This window comes from Bufo gargarizans, chromosome 7, assembly GCF_014858855.1.
Source record: "Bufo gargarizans isolate SCDJY-AF-19 chromosome 7, ASM1485885v1, whole genome shotgun sequence".
Classification (NCBI taxonomy): domain Eukaryota; kingdom Metazoa; phylum Chordata; class Amphibia; order Anura; family Bufonidae; genus Bufo; species Bufo gargarizans.
Window position 1 is genome coordinate 114,400,154 of NC_058086.1, and position 18,206 is coordinate 114,418,359.

Consider the following 18,206-nt stretch of genomic DNA (forward strand, 5'->3'; position numbering starts at 1 on the left):
CATCACCTCTCCTGTTGTCGAGCCTGATTGTCTGAACTTGTTCCTGTGCCGCCTGCCCTGACCCATTGCTTGTTCTGACTACATCTCTGCCTCTTCCTCCAGTTCTTGCTCCTGGTAACGACCCTGCCTGTCTGACCACGTTTTACTGTCGGTACCTTCTGGTCTCCCTGGACCAGCTGCCACTGACTGGTTAATGCTCTGGAGTAGACCCTGGCAATTACCGATGGTCAAGCCTATCCTCACCATCTGAGGCCCTAGTGAAATCCGGATAGTTGCTTAGTTACTCACCCCCAGAGTTTTGCTAGTCAGTGGCACAGTGGGTTCACATCCGCTTATCCGTGACAGTACTCTGAGGCCATGGACCCCGCTGGTCATCCCAAGACCGTCGTTCATGATATCTTACAGGAATTAAAGCGCCAGAGTGAATGACAAGACGTATTTATGTATGTCATGCAAAATGTCGCTGCTCCCTTGAATACCGTCTCTTCTCCGGCCATAGCACGGTTGACAGTCACTCCTCCTCCTGCTACGATGCCACCGGTGATTCTGGAACAGAGTACCGACCGAGTGCAACTCCCGCTGCCAACCCGCTATGGTGATAATGCAAAAGCGTGTCAGGGATTCCTTAATCAGTGCCTGACCCACTTTGAGTTAAATGGGCAGAGGTTCCCTACGGAGCGGTCCAAGGTTGCCTTCATCATTTTCTTGCTGTCTGATGAGGCCCTTGCCTGGGCAAACCCTATTTGGGAACGTGGAGGTCCAGAGAAAACTAATCTGCCGTCCTTCCTGACTACCTTCTCGAAGGTCTTTGAGGAGCCGGGTTGCACGTGTTCTGCTGCCTCAGCTCTGCTGCATCTACGTCAAGGTTCTGTCTGTGGGTCAGTACGCCATTCAGTTCCGTAACCTGGCGGCTGAACTGACGTGGAATGATGAGGCTCAACTGGTGGTGTTCTGGAGGGTCTTTCTGACTGAATTAAGGACGAATTGGCTGGGTGCGACCGCCCATTGTCTCTGAACAACCTTCTGCTGATCCGTGACAATCTCTAATTTTGGTTGTCTCTCAGGTAGTGGGTAGAGGGTAGCTATTTCTCATGCCACATAGAGATAGCAAATTATGGTTCCTAATTCTTTCACACTCACTCAGAATCACCACATAGGGCATTATATAGAGCTACTGAGTTGTAGTAAAGTGAATAAAGCACTTGGGGTGAAATATAAAACTTAGAATTGGCTGCTCAACCTGCTGAATCAGGTCTGTCTGCTTGTTTCTCTCTGCACTTCTTCCCTCCACCCTCCCCTCTCTATACCCTTCTATTGCGCGACATAATCTAATCTTACAATGATTAGCCAGCCCAAGATGGATTTCTCACAAATTTAAGTGAGAAAGTTACTGTTATTTATAAAGTGGGGAGAAGCATTTTCTCTTATAAAATATGTTACACAGTTTCTCATATTCACCTACCAAGTTGTGTGAAAGTACTGTGACCGTTCAAGATTTCTGTTTATGCTCTATTAGCAGAAGGCTTCGCTCAGGTACAATACAGACCAAAAGTTTGGACACACCTTCTCATTCAAAGAGTTTTCTTGACTATGAAAATTGTAGATTCACACTGAAGGCATCAAAACTATGAATTAACACATGTGGAATTATATTCATAACAAAAAAGTGTGAAACAACTGAAAATATGTCATATTCTAGGTTCTTCAAAGTAGCCACCTTTTGCTTTGATTACTGCTTTGCACACTCTTGGCATTCTCTTGATGAGCTTCAAGAGGTAGTCACCTGAAATGGTTTTCACTTCACAGGTGTGCCCTGTCAGGTTTAATAATTGGTATTTCTTGCCTTATAAATGGGGTTGGGACCATCAGTTGCCTTGTGGAGAAGTCAGGTGGATACACAGCTGATAGTCCTACTGAATAGACTGTTAGAATTTGTATTATGGCAAGAAAAAAGCAGCTAAGTAAAGAAAACGAGTGGCCATCATTACTTTAAGAAATGAAGGTCAGTCAGTCCGAAAAATTGGGAAAACTTTGAAAGTGTCCCCAAGTGCAGTCACAAAAACCATCAAGCGCTACAAAGAAACTGGCTCACATGCGGACCGCCCTAGGAAAGGAAGACCAAGAGTCACCTCTGCTGCGGAGGATAAGTTCATCCCAGTCACCAGCCTCAGAAATCGCAGGTTAACAGCAGCTCAGATTAGAGACCAGGTCAATGCCACACAGAGTTCTAGCAGCAGACACATCTCTAGAACAACTGTTAAGAGGAGACTGTGTGAATCAGGCCTTCATGGTAGAATATCTGCTAGGAAACCACTGCTAAGGACAGGCAACAAGCAGAAGAGACTTGTTTGGGCTAAAGAACACAAGGAATGGACATTAGACCAGTGGAAATCTGTGCTTTGGTCTGATGAGTCCAAATTTGAGATCTTTGGTTCCAACCAGGCCTTCATGGTAGAATATCTGCTAGGAAACTACTGCTAAGGACAGGCAACAAGCAGAAGAGACTTGTTTGGGCTAAAGAACACAAGGGATGGACATTAGACCAGTGGAAATCTGTGCTTTGGTCTGATGAGTCCAAATTTGAGATCTTTGGTTCCAACCACCGTGTCTTTGTGCGACGCAGAAAAGAAGAATGGATGGACTCTACATGCCTGGTTCCCACCGTGAAGCATGGAGGAGGAGGTGTGATGGTGTGGGGGTGCTTTGCTGGTGACACTGTTGGGGATTTATTCAAAATTCAAGGCATACTGAACCAGCATGGCTACCACAGCATCTTGCAGCGGCATGCTATTCCATCCGGTTTGCGTTTACTTGGACCATCATTTATTTTTCAACAGGACAATGACCCCAAAGACACCTCTAGGCTGTGTAAGGGCTATTTGACCATGAAGGAGAGTGATGGGGTGCTGCGCCAGATGACCTGGCCTCCACAGTCACCGGACCTGAACCCAATCGAGATGGTTTGGGGTGAGCTGGACCGAAGAGTGAAGGCAAAAGGGTCAACAAGTGCTAAGCATCTCTGGGAACTCCTTCAAGACTGTTGGAAGACCATTTCAGGTGACTACCTCTTGAAGCTCATCAAGAGAATGCCAAGAGTGTGCAAAGCAGTAATCAAATCAAAAAGTGGCTACTTTGAAGAACCTAGAATATGACATTTTCAGTTGATTCACACTTTTTTGTTATGTATATAATTCCACATGTGTTAATTCATAGTTTTGATGCCTTCAGTGTGAATCTACAATTTTCATAGTCATAAAAATAAAGAAAACGATTTGAATGAGAAGGTGTGTCCAAACTTTTGGTCTGTACTGTATATCTCGTCTATTTCATTTAATGTTTATGTGTGTCACTAAAATATATCCACAGTATCCACTATAACAGCGATATCTACAGTACTCCACCCCTTTAACAGTGACCTCTACAGTGGCCGCCACTTTATTAGTGACCTCCACATTACCCCGTCTCATTAACAGTGATTTCCACAATAACCCTCCCCCTTAACAGTGACCTCCACAGAGCTCTGTTCTTTTAAAATGCGATCTCCACAACATCCCACCCCTTAACAGTGACCTCTACAGCACACGACCCCTTAACAATGACCTCCATAGCGGACCGTCACTTTAACTGTGAACTTCACTGTTCCCTGGTCCCTTAACAGAGACCTTCACAGTGCCTTCCCCCTTAACAGTGACCTCCACAGCAGCCCGCCCCTTTAACAGTGACCTCCACAGTGGCCGTCCCTTTATTAGTGACCTCTACAATACCCATCTCCTTAACAGTGATTTGCACAACACTCCATCCCCTTACCAGTGGGGTCTACAGCAATCTGCCCCTTAACACTGACCTCTACATTGGACCGTCCCCTTAACTGTCACCTCCACAGCAGCCTGACCCTAGGGTGGCCAGAGGTCCGGTTTGAGGCCAGACAGTGCGGCTTTCAGACTCCCTGTCCTCCGTCCGGCGCAGGGCCTGGACGGACACAGGGATGTTCTTTTGAACATCTCACTCTCAGACAGCAGTACTGTGCTGTCTGAGCATGAGCTACAGGGAGAAAGTCATCCTCCCTCCCACCCCTGCAGCTGACAGAAGTTGATGTTTAACTTCATTTTTTCAATCCCTGTCGGCTGCAGAGTGGGAGGGGTTATGACCTAACCAGTTGGGGGCATGGCTAAGTAGGACCTGGGGGTGGGGTTTTAAAGTCCGTCTTTTGAGGGTGGCCTGAATGGCCACCCTACCTGCCCCCTAAACTCCGACCTCCACAGCACTCGGCTCTCTTAACAGTGTCAACCACAGGTCCCTGCCCCTTTAAAGCTGACCTACAGCAGTGAAGAAAAATGGCTGGGTTGTTATGGAAACCTCGTGTAAAACTGTGTGTATGTGGAGACTAAGGGCCTGCAAGCTTCTCTTGGCTGATAAGGGTCATGTGACCAGTCTTCTATTGGCTAATGCATTTTTTAGGAATATCTCAGGAACGTTACGTGCTAGAGAGCGGAGATACAGTATAAAACCTTCCCGGACACCTGATGTACCTGTGTGCCAAATGTCGTGATTGTAAATGCGATGGTGCCGATTCCTTTAGCGGGCATACACACACACACACACACATACATAGACTTAGCTTTATATATTAGATTACCACATGAAGTGACACATGTCAGATTCACAAATTAGGCTTGGTCAGTAAGGAAGCAAATGGCCTGGTCTGAAAGTGGTTGACCTATCAATATGCTGCTTTTGTACAGTAAAAAAGGCAAGTAAAATACAGCGAGCATTAACAAATAATACTATATTCTTTGCATGTGTAAGATAACATTTTTTTCAGTTGCAACTTTTTCCCTATGAAAAAATGTAAAAGTGAAAACAAGTACCTTTAGGGGTTACATCTGGTTTTTTGGTATCATCTCCAAGTTCTTTTGGCTTTTTAGGGATTCTGTCCTTCTCATCAGATGTTGGGTCTAATGATGGAAAAATAGCAATAGAATAAAACAATTATTTCCATTTCCTTTTATTGCAGTACAACTTAATGTACTGTATGGTGATAGGTTATGTGCTATATATCACTCATTTGGATAATCTTTTTGTATGCACTGAAAATTTTATTTTAGGAGAGAGGAATGTGAGCATAAGACGAGTATGATTTATTGAATAACTATAGCAATGGGTACTGTAAAGAGGAAGCAGAAAAATAAAGTTAATGTGTCAATGCGTGTAAATGTTTGGATATATAAAAACTTTCAAGTGCACCAAATTTTGCCATAAAGTGGAGGTTCACAAATATTCTGACAATATAGTGTTGAAATATGTATTCTAAAATTTACACCGCTAAATAATTAATCCAATATCAAATATGATGCTGATATTACAATACAAATGTGCATGTGCACGGTGTATGCCACTTTTCAGAATAAAAAAAAACATGTTGTTAAGGGGGTTTTCTGAGTCATCATAAAATCCACCCACTGCCACTAAATGCCTTGAAAAAAAACCATCCTTAAGTCACCTGTTTCTCCCTCACTGCTTTCGGTGACACAGCTTTGGTCCCCCTCCCGTTAACTGTAAACAGGGCAGCAGTGGTGATCTGAAGGCATGCAGCATGTGACCACTTCAGCCAATCACAGTCCTCAGCGCTCTTGTGCTAGTTGTTACTGCTCAGGACAGTGATTGGCTGCAGCAGTCACATGCCATATAACTATATGTCACCACTGATGTCTTGTATACACAAAGTGGGAGGAGAACCAAAGCTGAAGCATTGAGAATGGTGGGGAGAAACAGGCAAGAGTAGGGATTTTTTATTCTAACAGTGGTGCAACCCCTTTAAAACCTTTATGTGGAAGTAAAAATCTTATTGTATTCATAGTCTGGTTAACATATTGCAATAAGCATTAATGATAGTGACAAAATAAAATTACAGAGAACATGAAAAACAGATAGAGTAAACATAGACCAAGCCCCTTCTCAGGGGCTCATAAAAGCTGATTTTGCTGCCCCAATAGACAGATTTAAAGTTTACATAACCTGAATGATCACACTATAAATTACCATTATATGACTGGTATCTGGCATGTTTTAGCAGTTTTCTCCTTTGAATGCTATATCTCTATCTCTGTAACAGCGACCTCTGTGTGGCGCTGTTCCCCCACTTATCACCGTGGTCCCGGGCGCCGTACTCATCTGTGATCTCTACTTCCAGCCTTTGTTGCAGCTCTGGAATCTGCCTGTGCGGTTGGTATTACCTAAGTGGATTCCGCTCCACAACTTCCATTTAACCTGGACACTGCTTGTAGCCTGACACTGCTGATGTGGCAGTACGCATCAATCCCCGGGCGGGGCTGGGTCATGTCATGTGATCTTGTTAACCTACCCTTACATTGCTGCAGGTATTTAAGTGGCTCAGCCCTTTACCCAGACGCCTCAGAGTTAAGGTCCTAATCTTGTAGTAAAGAGCTTGCTTATCACTCATGTTCCTGACTTCATACTTCGTTCCTGGACTTGGTTTTTCGTCTGATCCCTGCCTGCTTGCATCACCTCTCCTGTTGTCGAGCCGGATTGTCTGAACTTTTTCCTGTGCCGCCTGCCCTGACCCATTGCATGTTCTGACTACATCTCTGCCTCTTCCTCCAGTTCTTGCTCCTGGTAACGACTCTGACTGTCTGACCACGTTTTACTGTCGGTACCTTCACAGGTACCTCCTGGTCTGCCTGGACCAGCTGCCACTGACTGGTTAATGCTCTGGAGTAGCCCCTGGCAATTACCGATGGTCAAGCCTATCCTCACTATCTGAGGCTCTAGTGAAATCCGGATAGTTGCTTAGTTACTCACCTCCAGAGTATTGCTAGTCAGTGGCACAGTGGGTTCACATCCGCTGATCCATGACAGTACTCTGAGGCCATGGACCCCGCTGGTCATTCCAAGACTGTCGTTCATGATCTCTTACAGGAATTAAAGCGCCAGAGTGAACGACAAGACGTATTTATGTAGTTTATGCAAAATGTTTCAGTTCCCTTGGATACCGTCTCTTCTCCGGCCATAGCAGGGTTGCCAGTCGCTCCTCCTCCTGCTACAATGCCTCCGGTGATTCTGGAACAGAGTACCGCCCAAGTGCAACTCCCGCTGCCAACCCGCTATGGTGATAATCCAAAGGCGTGTCAGGGATTCCTTAATCAGTGCCTGACCCACTTTGAGTTACATGGGCAGAGGTTCCCTACGGAGCGGTCCAAGGTTGCCTTCATCATATTCCTGCTGTCTGATGAGGCCCTTGCCTGGGCAAACCCTATTTGGGAATGTGGAGGTCCAGAGAAGACTAATCTGCAGTCCTTCCTGACTACCTTCTAGAAGGTCTAAGAGGAGCCGGGTTGCACGTGTTCTACTGCCTCAGCTCTGCTGCATCTACATCAAGCTTGTGCGTCTGTGAGTCAGTGCACCATTCAGTTCCGTAACCTGGCGGCCGAACTGGCGTGGAATGATGAGGCTCAACTGGTGGTGTTCTGGGAGGGTATTTCTGACTGAATTAAGGACGAATTGTCTGGGTGCAACCGCCAATCGTCTGTTAACAACCTTCCGCTGATCCGTGACAATCTCTAATTTTGGTTGTCTCTCAGGTAGTGGGTAGAAGGTAGCTATTTATCATGCCACATAGAGATAGCAAATTATGATTCCTAAGGCCCCTTTCACACGGGCGAGTTTTCCGTGCGGGTGCGATGCGTGCGGTGAACGCACTGCACCCGCACTGAATCCTGACCCATTCATTTCTATGAGACTGTGCACACGAGCGGTGATTTTCACGCATCACTTGTGCGTTGCGTGAAAATCGCAGCATGCTCCTCTTTGTGCGTTTTTCACGTAACGCAGGCCCTATAGAAATGAATGGGGTTGCGTGAAAATCGCATGCATCCACAAGCAAGTGCGGATGCGGTGCGATTTTCACACATGGGTTCTAGGTGACAGTCTATTCACTGTATTATTTTTCCTTATAACATGGTTATAAGGGAAAATAATAGCATTCTGAATACAGAATGCTTAGTATAATAGTGCTGGAAGGGTTAAAAATAATAAAAAAGTTAACTCACCTTCTCCTCTTGTTCGCGTAGATGCCGGTCTGTTCTTTAGCTGTGGGCTAAAGGACCTGTGGTGATGTCAGATCACATGCTGCTCCATCACCATGGTGATGGACCATGTGATTGGAGCATGTGATCTGACATCACCTCAGGTCATTCAGCCCACAGCTAAAGAACAGACCGGCATCTACGCGAACAAGAGGAGAAGGTGAGTTAACATTTTTTTATTATTTTTAACCCTTCCAGCACTATTATACTAAGCATTCTGTATTCAGAATGCTATTATTTTCCCTTATAACCATGTTATAAGGGAAAATAATACAATCTTCAGAACATCAATCCCAAGCCCGAACTTCTGTGAAGAAGTTCGGGTCTGGGTACCAAACATGCGCGATTTTTCTCACGCGAGTGCAAAACGCATGACAATGTTTTGCACTCGGGCGGAAAAATCGCGCATTTTCCCGCAACGCACCTGCCTCTTATCTGGGCAAAAAACATGACGCCCTTGTGAAAGATGCCTAACTCTTTCACATTCACTCAGAATCATACATAGGGCATTACTGAGTTGTAGTAGAGTGAATAAAGTACTTGGGGTGAAATATAAAACTTAGAATTGGCTGCTCAACCTGCTGAATCAGGTCTGTCTGCTTGTTTCTCTCTGCACTTCTTTCCTCCACCCTCCCCTCTCTATACCCTTCTATGGGATGACATAATCTAATCTTACAATGATTAGACAGCCCATGTTGGTCTTACAAGATGGATTTCTCACAAATTTAAGTGAGAAAGTTACTGTTATTTATAAAGTGGGGAGAAGCATTTTCTCTTATAAAATAGGTTACAAAGTTTCTCATATTCACCAACCAAGTTGTGTGAAAATACTGTGACCGTTCAAGATTTGTGTTTATGCTCTACTAGCAGAAGGACCCGGCTTCGCACAGGTATATTTAATCTATTTAATCTAATGTTTGTGTGTGTCACTAAAATATATCCACAGTATTCACTATAACAATGATATCTACAGTACTCCACCCCTTTAACAGTGACCTCTACAGCACCCCGCCCCTTAACAATGACCTCCATAGAGGACCGTCGCTTTAACTGTGAGCTTCACTATTCCCTGTCCCATTAACAGAGACCTTCACAGTGCCTGCCCCCTTAACAGTGACCTCCACAGCATTACGTCCCCTTAACAGTGACCTTCACAGCAGCCCGTCCCCTTAACAGTGGCCTCCACAGCATCTCGGCCCCTGAACAGTGACCTCCACAGCAGTCCGCCCCTTTAACAGTGACCTCCACAGTGGCAACCTCTTTATTAGTGACCTCTACAATACCCCATCTCCTTAAAAGTGATTTGTACAACACTCCGTCCCCTTAACAGTGGGGTCTACATCAATCTGCCCCTTAACACTGACCTCCACAGTGGACCATCCCCTTAACTGTCACCTCCACAGCAGCCTGACCCTAGGGTGGCCAGAGGTCCAGTTTGAGGCCAGACAGTGCGGCTTTCAGACTCCCTATCCTCCGTCCGACGCAGGGCCTGGATGGACACAGGGATGTCCTTTTGAACATCTCACTCTCAGACAGCAGCACTGTGCTGTCTGAGCATGAGCTACAGGGAGAAAGTCACCCTCCCTCCCACCCCTGGAGCTGACAGAAGTTGATTTTTAACTTCATTTTTTCAATCCCTGTCGGCTGCAGAGTGAGAGGGGGCATGACCTAGCCGGTCGGGGGCATGTGTTAGTAGGACCTTGAGGTGGGGAATTTAAAGTCCGTCTTTTGAGGGTGGCCTGAATGGCCACCCTACCTGCCCCCTAAACTCCGACCTCCACAGCACTCGGCTCCCTTAACATTGTCATCCACAGCGCCCTGCCCCTTTAAAGCTGACCTACAGTAGTGAAGAAAAATGGCCAGGTTGTTGAACCTGGTGTAAAACTGTGTGTATGTGGAGACTAAGGGCCTGCAAGCTTCTCTTGGCTGATAAGGGTCATGTGACCAGTCTTCTATTGGCTAATGCATTTTTTGGGAATATCTCAGGAACGTTACATGCTAGAGAGCGGAGATACAGTATAAAACCTTCCTGGACACCTGATGTACCTGTGTGCCAAATGTCGTGATTGTAAATGCGATGGTGCGGATTCCTTTAGCGGGCATACACACACACATACATAGACTTAGCTTTATATATTAGATTACCACATGAAGTGACACATGTCAGATTCACAAATTAGGCTTGGTCAGTAAGGAAGCAAATGGCCTGGTCTGAAAGTGGTTAACCTATCAATATGCTGCTTTTGTGCAGCAAAAAAGGCCTTGCTAAGTGTTTGACATCGCAAGTAAAATATAGCGAGCATTAACAAATAATACTTTATTTTTTGCATGTGTAAGATGAAAAAAATTCAGTTGTAACTTTTTCCCTATGAAAAAATGTAACGGTGAAAACAAGTACCTTTAGGGGTTACATCTGGCTTTTTGGTATCATCTCCAAGTTCTTTTGGCTTTTTAGGGATTCTGTCCTTCTCATCAGATGTTGGGTCTAATGATAGAAAAATAGCAATAGTATAAAACAATTTTTTCCATTTCCTTTTATTGCAGTACAACTTAATGTTCTGTATGGTGATAGGTTATGTGCTATATATCACTCATTTGGATAATCTTTTTGTATGCACTGAAAATGTTATTTTAGGAGAGAGGAATGTGAGCATAAGACGAGTATGATTTATTGAATAACTATAGCAATGGGTACTGTAAAGAGGAAGCAGAAAAATAAAGTTAATGTGTCAATGCGTGTAAATGTTTATATATATATATATATATATATATATAAACTTTCAAGTGCACACAATTTTGCCATCAAGTGGAGGTTCACAAATATTCTGACAATATAGTGTTGAAATATGTATTCTAAAATTTACACCGCTAAATAATTAATCCAATATCAAATATGATGCTGATATTACAATACAAATGTGCATGTGCACAGTGTATGCCACTTTTCAGAATAAAAAAAACATGTTGTTAAGGGGGTTTTCTGAGTCATCATAAAATCCACCCACTGCCACTAAATGCCTTGAAAAAAACCCATCCTTAAGTCACCTGTTTCTCCCTCACTGCTTTCGGTGACACAGCTTTGGTCCCCCTCCCGTTAACTGTAAACAGGGCAGCAGTGGTGATCTGAAGGCATGCAGCATGTGACCACTTCAGCCAATCACAGTCCTCAGCGCTCTTGTGCTAGTTACTGCTCAGGACAGTGATTGGCTGCAGCAGTCACATGCCATATAACTATATGTCACCACTGATGTCTTGTATACACAAAGTGTGAGGAGAACCAAAGCTGAAGCATTGAGAATGGTGGGGAGAAACAGGCAAGAGTAGGGATTTTTTATTCTACGACAGCGGTGCAACCCCTTTAAAACCTTTATGTGGAAGTAAAAATCTTATTGTATTCGTAGTCTGGTTAACATATTGCAATAAGTATTAATCATAGTGACAAAATAAAATTACAGAGAACATGAAAAACAGATAGAGTAAACATAGACCAAGCCCCTTTACAAAAAGTGGGTGGTTAACGCTCTGGAGTAGCCCCTGGCAATTACCGATGGTCAAGCCTATTCTCACCATCTGAGGCTCCAGTGAAATCTGGGTAGTTGCTTAGTTACTCACCTCCAGAGTATTGCTAGTCAGTGGCACAGTGGGATCACATCCGCTGATCCGTGACAGTACTCTAAGGCCATGGACCCCGCTGGTCATCCCAAGACCGTTGTTCATGATCTCTTACAGGAATTAAAGCGCCAGAGTGAACGACAAGACTTATTTATGTAGTTCATGTAAAATGTCGCTGCTCGCTTGGATACAGTCTTTTCTCTGGCCATAGCAGGGTTGTCAGTCGCTCCTCCACCTGCTACCATGCCACTGGTGACTGTGGAACAGAGTGCTGCCGGAGTGCAACTCCCGCTGCCAACCCCCTATGGTGGTAATCCAAAGATGTCGGGGATTCCATAATCAGTGCCAGATCCACTTTAGGTTACATGGGCAGAGGTTCCCTACGGAGCTGTCCAAAGTTGCCTTGATCATATTCCTGCTGTCTGATGAGGCCCTAGCCTGAGCAAACCCTACTTGGGAATGTGGCGGTCCAGAGAAGACTAATCTGCATTCCTTCCTGACTACCTTCTGGATGTTCTTTGAGGAGCTGGGTCGCACGTGTTCTGCTGCCTGGGCTCTGCTGCATCTAAGTCAAGGTTCTGCGTCTGTGGCTCAGTACGCCATCCATTTCCGTACCCTGGCGGCCGAACTGGTGTGTGATGATGAGGCTCAACTGGCGGTGTTCTGGGAGGGTCTTTCTGACTGAATTAAGGACGAATTGGATGGGCGTGACCGCCCGTCGTCTCTGAACAACCTTCTGCTGATCCTTGACTATCGCTAATTTTGGTTGTCTCTGAGGTAGTGGGTAGAGGGTAGCTATTTCTCATGCCACATAGCAAATTATGGTTCCTAACTCTTTCACACTCGCTCAGAATCACCACATAGGGCATTATAGAGAACTACTGAGTGTCACAACCAGACAGCTGAGAAGCTCTGACAGAGGCCTTTCAGAACCTCCTCCTTGAATTTCTGTGTTGTGGTATTCAGCTCCTCCTCTCGTCAGCCTCTCTCAGCTGTCATGTGTTAATTGCTTCCCTTTAAATGCCTCCCCAGAATGCTTTTCTGGGCGGCTTATATTACTTCCTGGAGTGTGTGTGCACGCTGATCTGTCCTCCTGTTTGCTTCAAAGCTAAGTGTACCTTTATCTGTTAATATCTGTTTGCTGGATCCCAGGTGACCCTGACTCCCTCCGTGTCTCGTGTAGGGAGCTGGTGGTCGTGTCCCCTCACTATTGTAGGGTGCTCAGGGCTTTATAGTCAAGGTTCGTGGATATGCAAACCTCCACCATTCGGATCTTTGCATAGGCTGAGCAGCCAGGGAAAGTGCCAGGTCTTCTGCAGGGGTCTCCCTTGGTTCCTTAGTTTTTGGATCCAGCGAGTCGTTTATACATGTTGCTTTGCCTTGTTACCTGTACACCGTCCGTGACATTATAAGCCGCCCAAACCGTCTTAAGCATGGATCCGGTTTCACTTTTGGCTGAACGCTTCCAGGGTCTTTCATTGGAGGTAGCTGACCTCCGTAAGACTTTTTCTCAGCTTCAAGTGACCGGTTCAGCTTGCGTTCATGGAGCTTGTTCTGAGCCTAAGATCTCGCTCCCGGATACGTTCTCCGGGGGTAGTGAGAATTTTGTGCGTTTTAGAGAGGCTTGCAAACTCCATTTTCGCCTTCTTCCCCATTCTTCTGGTGATGAGGAACGGAGGGTGGGGATCATTATATCGCTGCTCAGGGGTAACGCTCAGTCCTGGGCCTTTTCGCTGCCGGAGGGGGCACGGCCCCTCCGTTCAGTGGATGAATTCTTTTTAGCCCTGGGTCAGATATATGATGATCCGGATCGTATTGCTCTGGCGGAGTCTAGACTACGTCTCCTATGCCAGGGTAAACAATCCGCAGAAATATACTGCTCAGAATTTCGGAGTTGGGCAGCTGATACTGGTTGGAATGATGCTGCACTCCGAAGTCAATTTTGCCATGGTCTTTCAGAGGGATTGAAAGATGCATTTGCCTTTCATGAAAGGCCTATTTCTTTGGACTCTGCTATGTCTCAGGCCGTTCGTATTGACAGGCGTCTTAGAGAGAGAGGAGAGATCTCTCCTTCCTGTCATACTCGGTCCCAGGACTGTGCAGCGGTCCCATTCTCTGCGCAGGGGTCTCAGTCGCTGTCAGCCCCTTCTGAGCAGGAGTCCATGCAGCTGGGGTTGATTGCTTCTGACAATAGAAGATTCAGCCCGCATGGGAGGGTTTGTTTTTGTTGTGGAGGTATTAATCATTTGGCAAATATTTGTCCCTCTAGGAGATTCAGGCAGTTCTCTGGGTATAATAAAGAAACAAACAGGAAAAAATCTTTGAAAAATGTTCCATCTGTTACTATTGGCAGGATTGAGCCGGAGATTGAAGATTTTCCGTTTGCTTGTAGTTCCCGTTTTGTCCTGCCGGCTAGGGTGGCGCTAGAGAGCAAGAACATTTTTTGTGAGATTTTTGTGGATAGTGGAGCAGCGGTCAATCTCATTGATAATCACTTTGCGATAACTCATGGTTTCCAGGTGTGCGCTTTGCGAAAGGATATTCCTGTGTTTACTATCGATTCCGCTCCACTTTCTCAGAAGTCATTAAAGGGCATAGTTCACAATATCCGTTTAATTGTGAGTGATGCTCATGTTGAGGATGTGTCATGTTTCGTCCTTAGCGGTTTGCCGACTCCTCTAGTGTTGGGGCTACCCTGGCTCACTAAACATAACCCCACCATTGATTGGCAAGCAAGGCAAATAAATGGTTGGAGTGACTTTTGCAGAGAGAATTGCCTCACGACATCTGTTTCTGAGGTTGCTACTAAGACTGTACCATCTTTTCTCTCAGAATTTTCGGATGTCTTCTCTGAGGGGGGTTCAGGATTTGCCCCCGCACAGGGAGTACGATTGCCCTATTAATCTCATCCCAGACGCCAAGCTGCCTAAATCTCGTTTATACAATCTTTCCCAACCTGAGAGGATCGCTATGCGTACTTATATCTCTGAGAGTCTGAGAAAGGGACACATACGACCCTCGAAGTCACCTGTTGCCGCTGGTTTTTTCTTTGTTAAGAAAAAAGATGGTTCTTTAAGACCTTGTCTGGATTTCAGGGAGCTGAACAGTATCACTATTCGTGACCCTTATCCGCTTCCTCTGATCCCGGACCTATTTAACCAGGTTGTTGGGGCTAAAGTATTTTCCAAATTAGATTTAAGAGGGGCATACAACCTGGTCAGGGTCAGAGAAGGGGACGAATGGAAGACGGCCTTCAATACCCCTGAGGGCCATTTTGAGAATTTGGTTATGCCTTTTGGTTTGATGAATGCCCCAGCCGTTTTTCAGCATTTCGTGAACAGCATTTTTTATCATTTGATGGGAAAATTTGTATTGGTGTATTTGGATGACATTTTGATTTTTTCTCCCGATTTCAAAACTCATAAGGAACATTTACGTCAGGTCTTGCTCATCCTGCGGGAGAATAAATTATATGCGAAACTGGAAAAATGTGTGTTTGCGGTTCCAGAAATGCAATTTCTGGGGTTTCTTCTCTCCGCTTCTGGTTTTCGCATGGACCCCGAGAAGGTCCGCGCTGTGCTTGAGTGGGAGCTTCCTGAGAATCAAAAGGCGCTGATGCGTTTTTTGGGCTTTGCCAATTATTACAGGAAGTTCATTTTGAATTATTCTTCTATTGTTAAACCACTCACTGATATGACCAGAAAGGGGGTAGATTTTTCTTCTTGGTCAGTAGAGGCGCGTAAGGCTTTTTCTGATATCAAGGAGAGTTTTGCTTCCGCTCCCATCTTGGTGCAACCTGATGTTTCGTTACCCTTCATAGTTGAGGTTGATGCTTCTGAGGTGGGTGTGGGGGCGGTCTTGTCTCAGGGTTCCTCTCCTGCCAATTGGCGACCGTGTGCCTTTTTCTCAAGAAAACTCTCCTCCGCAGAGAGAAATTACGATGTGGGAGATAGGGAATTGTTGGCCATCAAGTTGGCTTTTGAGGAATGGCGCCATTGGCTAGAGGGAGCCAGACACCCTATTACCGTATTTACTGACCATAAAAATCTGGCCTACTTGGAGTCAGCCAAGCGTCTGAACCCGAGACAGGCCAGATGGTCGTTGTTCTTTTCTAGGTTTAATTTTGTTGTCACGTTCCGCCCTGGAGTTAAGAATGTGAAGGCAGATGCCCTGTCACGTTGTTTTCCGGGAGGCGGGAATTTTGAAGACCCGGGTCCCATTTTGGCTAAAGGTGTGGTGGTCTCTGCTCTTTTTCCTGAATTGGAGGCAGAGGTGCAGGCAGCCCAGTCAGAGGCTCCTGATCTTTGTCCTCCTGGGAGGTTGTTTGTGCCTCTCGCTTTAAGACACAAGATTTTTAAAGAACACCACGATACGGTCCTTGCTGGGCACCCGGGGATAAGAGCCACACTGGATCTCATCGCTCGGAGATTCTGGTGGTCTGCGCTTCGTAAGTCGGTTGAGGGTTTTGTGGCAGCCTGCGAGACTTGCGCTCGTGCCAAAGTCCCTCATTCACGGCCATCAGGTCCTCTCCTTCCCTTACCCATTCCTTCCCGTCCTTGGACACATCTGTCCATGGACTTTATCACGGACCTGCCTCGTTCCTCGGGGAAGACTGTGATTCTGGTGGTGGTGGACCGTTTTAGCAAAATGGTGCATTTCATCCCTTTTCCTGGTTTGCCCAATGCTAAGACGCTGGCGCAGGCATTTGTTGATCACATTGTCAAATTGCACGGTATTCCTTCAGACATAGTCTCTGATAGGGGCACGCAGTTTGTTTCCAGATTCTGGAAGGCTTTCTGTTCTCGCTTGGGGGTTCGGTTGTCATTCTCTTCTGCTTTCCACCCGCAGTCGAATGGCCAGACAGAGCGCGTCAATCAGAATCTGGAGACATATCTGCGTTGTTTTGTGGCGGAGAATCAAGAGGATTGGTGTTCTTTTTTGTCCCTTGCTGAGTTTGCTTTAAATAACCGTCGTCAGGAGTCCTCTGATAAGTCACCATTTTTTGGTGCATATGGGTTTCATCCACAGTTTGGGACTTTCTCGGGAGAGGGGTCTTCTGGTTTACCTGATGAGGACAGATTCTCCTCGTCTTTGTCATCTATTTGGCAAAAGATTCAAGATAATCTAAAGAGCATGAGTGAGAGATATAAGCGTGTGGCTGATAAGAGACGTGTGCTTGGTCCGGACCTGAATGTTGGTGATCTGGTGTGGTTGTCTACCAAGAATATCAAATTGAAGGTTCCCTCCTGGAAGTTGGGTCCTAGGTTTATTGGGCCTTACAAAATCCTGTCTGTCATCAATCCTGTTGCATACCGTCTTGATCTTCCTCAGACTTGGAAGATCCATAATGTTTTTCATAAATCCTTATTGAAACCTTATGTTCAACCCATTGTACCCTCGCCTTTGCCTCCTCCTCCGATTATGGTTGATGGGAATCTTGAATTTCAGGTATCTAGGATTGTGGATTCTCGTCTTGTCCGCGGTTCTCTTCAGTACCTTGTTCAGTGGGAGGGGTATGGTCCTGAGGAGAGGATGTGGGTCCCAGTGACGGACATTAAGGCCTCTCGTCTCATTAGGGCTTTCCATAGGTCCCATCCTGAGAAGGTCGGTTCTGAGTGTCCGGAGTCCACTCGTAGAGGGAGGGGTACTGTCACAACCAGACAGCTGAGAAGCTCTGACAGAGGCCTTTCAGAACCTCCTCCTTGAATTTCTGTGTTGTGGTATTCAGCTCCTCCTCTCGTCAGCCTCTCTCAGCTGTCATGTGTTAATTGCTTCCCTTTAAATGCCTCCCCAGAATGCTTTTCTGGGCGGCTTATATTACTTCCTGGAGTGTGTGTGCACGCTGATCTGTCCTCCTGTTTGCTTCAAAGCTAAGTGTACCTTTATCTGTTAATATCTGTTTGCTGGATCCCAGGTGACCCTGACTCCCTCCGTGTCTCGTGTAGGGAGCTGGTGGTCGTGTCCCCTCACTATTGTAGGGTGCTCAGGGCTTTATAGTCAAGGTTCGTGGATATGCAAACCTCCACCATTCGGATCTTTGCATAGGCTGAGCAGCCAGGGAAAGTGCCAGGTCTTCTGCAGGGGTCTCCCTTGGTTCCTTAGTTTTTGGATCCAGCGAGTCGTTTATACATGTTGCTTTGCCTTGTTACCTGTACACCGTCCGTGACACTGAGTTGTAGTAAAGTGAATAAAGCATTCTAAAACTTAGAATTGGCTGCTCAACCTGCTGAATCACGTCTGTCTGCTTGTTTCTCTCTGCACTACTTTCCTCCACCTTCCCCTCTCTATACCCTTCTATGGGGTGACATAATCTAATCTTACAATGATTAGACAGCCCAAGATGGATTTCACACAAATGAAAGTGAAAAAGTTTCTGTTATTTATAAAGCGGGCAGAAGCATTTTCTCTTACAAAATATGTTGCAAAGTTTCTCATATTCACCTACCAAGTTGTGTGAATGTACCGTGACCGTTTAATACTGCTGTTTATGCT

At 45.7% G+C, this 18,206-nt stretch overlaps 1 protein-coding gene across 3 annotated transcripts in view; it reads right to left on the bottom strand.

The window, feature by feature from the left end:
• The window catches only part of PRG4 (proteoglycan 4), a 152,455-nt gene that overhangs the window by 79,146 nt on the left and 55,103 nt on the right, over positions 1-18,206 (bottom strand). For all 3 annotated transcript variants that reach the window (XM_044301038.1, XM_044301040.1, XM_044301039.1), the window contains 2 exons: positions 10,501-10,587; positions 4,869-4,955 (listed from right to left, as the gene is read on the bottom strand). In XM_044301038.1, coding sequence (XP_044156973.1) covers positions 4,869-4,955; positions 10,501-10,587 — 174 coding nt within the window. The remainder of the gene's footprint in view (positions 1-4,868; positions 4,956-10,500; positions 10,588-18,206) is intronic.